Below are 5,852 nucleotides of genomic sequence, written 5' to 3'. Positions count from 1 at the left end.
GCAATCAATGTGATTTATTGACATTTGGTGCAAATCAAAAACAAACGCCTAAATCCTAAAAACACCTACAGAGCGTTTACGATGGTATCTTCAGTCAACACTTGCCGAGGCGCCATCGTCCTCCAAGAGGAGAAATCATTCCACTGACTTTGCCCAACGGGCTACGGTTTGGTTTGATCATCGGCATCAAGGCAAACTCATGTTATCACGCCGTACGCAAACGAGCCGCAAGCACCCCAATCGGAAAGAGATACCGGACTTTTCATCTATCCGGTTCACCATGTACGAATCATCAACAAACCATCCGAGCTAGACCGAGAGATCGATATAAATAGTGTGTTCTTGGGAAATCGACAGTTAGATGGGCTGCTCTCTACATCTCGAAAACTCGTCGCTTATCTGCAGAAAGAATGAAACTAGTGAGTGGTAATCCTGTTTTATCAGAATAATCAATTTGTCAACAGTGGGAGGTGATATTTTTGTTACAGATTATTAGCGCGTTGGTGCTGGTGCTGGTATGCACCGTCAGTGCCGACAAGGATGCAACCGTGCTGCGACATGACGCAGAAGTCAATCCGGATGGTTCATATCAGTTTGCGTACGAAACTTCCAACGGAATCACCCACGAGGAGCAAGGTACCCTGAAGGATGTCGGCGAAGAGAAAGCTCAGGTACGTTTGATATTGGGTAGCATGAAATAACAGGAATTAGAGGCATGGCTTTCATTTCCAGATTGCTCAAGGTCGTTTCTCGTACACTGACCCTGAGGGAAACAAAATTTCCCTGCAGTACATCGCCGACGAGAATGGATTCCAACCCCAAGGTGATCACTTACCAACACCACCACCGATCCCAGAGCTGATCGAAAGAGCTCTGCGCATTCTAGCGGAGAAATCCCAGCGGAAGTGAAAAAAACACACACACACTAAGTCAAATAGCTTAAAATCAATAAATTGATCACTTTATCCTAGTCGGTATTGAGAATACATCATAGTCATAGGAATAGAATAGATTTTTCTGTTTTTTTTTCGGTTGTACATTTTTTACCCTTTAAAATCTGTCCCAAACCGGTTTCCCGCGTACGGACCACTTTCATTTTCATTCAATATAGCACCTCAAAGCCGAAAATGTCGTGACAAGCCGCACCCATCCGAGTGAGAGTTGCCGGCGGCTGTGAACTTGACTTTGAAGCTGACTCGTTTGTTATCCGGTGTGGTTTGTAGAACCGGTTTAGAAGCTACAATCAATGCGTGGCGCTTCTGTTGGTTTGTTTTTTCGGTTTACGGTGAAGATGATGGCACTGCGGAATTACGCAACCACTTTGTGGAACTGTGTGGGAGTTGTTGCTACGGGCTGTAAGTGTCATCACTAGTATTCGCAGTGCTCAATGGATGCTGAAGTCACAGTAGATCACTGAAAATATGTAGAGAAAGATGAAGTGAACTAAACGCTGGCCGTAGAACCCAATACCATTCAACCATCAAGCGGTAAACGTTTGTGGTCTTTAGAAATCATTAGCATGTCAGATAGTCCGATGAGGATGTTTCAAAAAAGTGGCCAACAGTACGCACAAAAAGTGATGAATCAAATCCAAGATGTATACAATTTCAAATCAAACTACACACTAGGAAGTATCAATTTTGACTACTTTCCAAACGTAAAACTTTTGTATTCTATGCCAACGCAGAATTTGAACTTCTGTTCGTTATAAATTTCTATTCCTAGTTTTAGTTCGAACACATGAACGAACGCTACTTTAAATTTTTCTTGAAGTGAATGCGTCTTACTTTACTTCGGGACCGAAATGTACCTTCTATGAGAAGTTTCGCTAGTTGTAACAAAGATAACAACATCATTCTTTCTCCATGCCATCGAAAATATGATCAGCAATTCAAGAATGGGAAGCAGTGTGAAAAACCACTAATCACTAAAAAGAATCTCAAACGTATGGAATCAAAAAGAAAAACTCATTGCGCTTGCTTGCCTTTCTCGCACTACACTCAAATATAAGTTGAAAATGAATGTTATGAAAACATTCTCTAAAATTAATGGAATCCTCATTTACAATTTACGTGAATTGATAAATCAACAAACAATTTTACGTGAATTTTTCAAGTAAAACATTGAATCCTAAAAATGGCGAGCAGTGAATTCTTAAAGTGTAAGTAGTTTGGAAATTTCCTAAAAAAATCCATCCGCAATATTATTTAAAATTCATCTTAGTTACATGTAGCTATTAGTAATATTCAAAATAACACGGATAAAATTCCATTACCGGTACCATGATTTTGAAATCATGAAAATCATGAGACGTGTCTTCTCATGAGATCATACCTATTATTAATAATATTATGAGCAAAATGATTTAAATCATGCAGATTTTTATGGGATTTGCTCACAAAATCATCAGTGATAGGCACGATCTCATGAGAAGTAATGTTTCATGATTTTCATGATTTCTTAATCATGGTACCGGCAATGGATTTATATCCGTGAACAATTGTCAGTCTCGAAGGTAAATATGATATGAACACCCACTACTCTATATCTATGAAACACGTAACTTATACAGGATTAAACATTCAATAGCTTCGAATGGGCAGTCCGTTAAAAATTACATGAAAAGTAGAGTGGAAAATATTCACATAGCTTTTCATGAAACTATAACACGATTTTTTGTTTAGTGTAGAACGACGGTTTTGATGTAGTCAGATCACAAAGAACAGACATATAAATGGAGATCTCAAGGTGTGTAAGCAATTTAGCGGGTGTTTGACAAAGTGTTCATTACGTGACAATTCGCCTATAGAGGCGCTTCGAGCATCCGAGCAATCGATTTTTAACGGTGATTTATAGGTTTTTTGATAAAGTTTGAACCTTGAGTCTCTTCTTTGTGATCAAACACATATCAGTCCCGTTGTTCAATTGAACGAGTATAAAGGAAAAACTATGCTCGAAATTTAATCATGGCTTGTACTTGCGTCAGACGAAAAAAGGCAGACGAGTTTACAAAATTGGGGAAAGATGGGGTAAATCTTATCCCGGGACAAAACGCAGCCCATGCTTTCCTAAGAAGTTATCATTTTTTTGTTCAGAAATTTCAATAAAACTGAAAGTTCATCATAACAAGACTTTGAATAGCTCATATCTGGAAAAATATCAAAAAAAGTCGGGCGGGTAAAGTCAGAGACATAACTGGATGAAGTGAATACGAATAAAACTTACATGCTTTTTCCACACATCCGAGTATCGATAATCGCACGTAATATTTGATTGATTGTGTGATTTTAGCAAACTTTGAATTCGTTAATTGTATAAATATAACGGTAGAATTATAAGGCGAAACACAGGGTAGCAAAAAATGACGGGGTTGTGGAGGGGACAAGACCGATTAAATCAAAAATGCAATATTCAAATTGAAAAATCCAGAACAAATTGTTTTTAGCCATCTAGAATTTCTAAACTGAAGTTAAAAGAATGAATACGACATTAATTTCAATAACTTACTTGTCAAACCCGTTCCGAAAATACAAATTGTATAACAATTTGAAAGAATATCCACAAACCGAATTTAAGAATTTTAAAACTTTAAATTATTGATATCCACTAAACAAGCGTTTAAAAAAAGTATCTATAATTCCTTCAAAAATTCATGAGAAAAAGTAAAATATTATTCACATGTATATTCATATGATATGTGCTTTACAATCTTATAATCCAGTTGTAATTCCGTATTAAAAAGATCTTGTTTGAATATTATTCAGTGGTTTTTTAAAATGATGCATAGTTGGAATCAGCTAGGTGAAGTGTTGTCAATTTTTATAGTAAAGATGACATAATTTCTATTCACAAATTTTAGTTGGAGCAATGTTGAACAAAAATGCCTGAGTGAATTCCTTATTTAGTATCAAACATTCAATATTTTAAAATTTTTCTGTAGAAATCAATTTTTTGAAAATTTTAGTAAATTTGAAAAAATTCTTTTCTGTCAATTATAACTTGTATCAAAATCGATCGTTGAGAAAGCACAAGTACTCAGTTGTTTTCTTAGCAGTTTTAAAAAAGTGCCGAGTATTTCTAAAATTCTAAAATATCTGTGAAAATATATATTTTTCCGAAATTTTGAGACAACTTAAAACATAAATGTTCTTTTCTCTTCACTTTTCACACGATTGAATCAGTGCCATCAAAGAGAGACTAATATCATCGCAACAACAAACACCCGGCATGGTTCATTTAACATAGAATCGACACCAGTGCGAGAGCGAATTTCTCTCGATAACATTTCTGAGAACCAAAGGTCAGCACGCTGCTGTGGGGATTCTCTCTGAAGCAACAAACGGTCGCTTATTCTCGTTTCGCGATCCGATTCTGTATGGGCAGTGGATAATTGCAATTGAGTCATTTTACTATTGCCGCTTATTCTAACTATGTGCATATAACCTTTGTATAAGTTGTGTCTATGAAAATGTATGTGAATGCTCCACACTAGGGTTTTGAAATATTGCAACCTAGTATGAGAAACATCAAGATGAACCATCGATTCGATTTTCTGCGATAATTGTCAACTCGCGATCCTCTCTTGGGAAATTCCACACAGCAACGATCATTATCAGACTGTATATTTTTTATGGACCGTGAAATACTCAGAGTATGAAGTGGAGCGAAGAAATGTAGAAAAATTCTCTCGCGGTTCATGCATTGAGAGACTCGAGTTCTTGTAGCATCTTCTACCGGATTGAAAATGTTGTATACAATATAGATAGCAATATAGCAGCTTCTGTCAAATTTTCGGCAATCACCAACACTGCCAATAGGCATCTCATTATTAGAGTCACCATGTTATTTTACCAATTACTTCGACTTTCAATCAACGAAGTGTGATTTAATCGAATACAAAATCTTTGCTTCGTCTCTAAGAAAAAGTAGTTCGAAAATTGTCCAATACTACTGTTATAGCTTCGCGAAAACTCGAAACGACTGCTTTTAATTTCATCTTACTCTTGAAATCAATATATCGAATAGAGACAACAAATCTCACTTTAACTAATGGTTTTCGTGTATGAGATGACTACTGAAGCAAAAATGAATGGGGGTACGGTTACTTTAGCTAGTATCAAATGTAATTCATCGGTATAAATATGTCATCATTTTGGTTAATTGAAATGTCACAAATACGAATTTTCCCACTACTTATGCCTGAACTTTTGTTTACGTTTAAAATTAGGACGACTTTTATTATCTAAGTGTAATTGAAGGATGTCGCTGTTCATTTATTTTGTGAAAAAAATATTTTTTAAATAATCATAAAATTTTCAAAATCGGACTACTAACGACTGATATGGTCAGTCAAAGTAAGCGTTTTCATAATTCTAAGAAGATTTGATTTTCTATGAATTTACCTTTTTAATGGTGATACAACACGGAAAGAAAAGATGAAACTTACACGACATGTAAACCGATAGTACTATGAAATAGACATCAGTTGAAACGAAAATCTAATTTAAAACCATGATTAATGTAAAATTACATTATGATTAATTTAGTTTTTCATTGAACAAGACTGTATATTTACAAACTGCTTAGTTTTGTAATGTCCCTTTCCATTCAATTACCTGCTCCAAATATGTGCATAAAAATAAATGTAAATTCACAAAATATTTTGATCTGTGAACTTTTGAAACGATTTGTGATATACACAGATAAAAATATTTTGTGAATTTACATTTATGCACATATTTGGAGCAGGTAATTGAATGGAAAGTTATATTACAAAACTAAGCGATTTGTAAATATACAGCCTTGTTCAATGAAAAAGTAAATGCATTTCAATGTAATTTTACATCAATCGT

General features: G+C 35.3%; 1 protein-coding gene across 1 annotated transcript; it reads left to right on the top strand.

Annotated features, from left to right (window-relative positions):
• The first annotated feature begins 372 nt into the window (after positions 1-372).
• LOC131426916 (endocuticle structural glycoprotein SgAbd-2-like) lies at positions 373-965 on the top strand. The gene is made up of 3 exons (XM_058589679.1): positions 373-419; positions 489-671; positions 733-965. The coding sequence occupies exons 1-3, from the start codon at positions 411-413 to the stop codon at positions 907-909; spliced, it is 369 nt and encodes a 122-aa protein (XP_058445662.1). The 5' UTR covers positions 373-410; the 3' UTR covers positions 910-965.
• Positions 966-5,852: the final 4,887 nt, after the last annotated feature.

This window comes from Malaya genurostris, chromosome 2 (genome assembly GCF_030247185.1).
Source record: "Malaya genurostris strain Urasoe2022 chromosome 2, Malgen_1.1, whole genome shotgun sequence".
In the NCBI taxonomy this organism is placed as follows: domain Eukaryota; kingdom Metazoa; phylum Arthropoda; class Insecta; order Diptera; family Culicidae; genus Malaya; species Malaya genurostris.
Note: the sequence above shows the minus strand (reverse complement) of the source record. Positions and strands in the feature narration are given on the sequence as shown.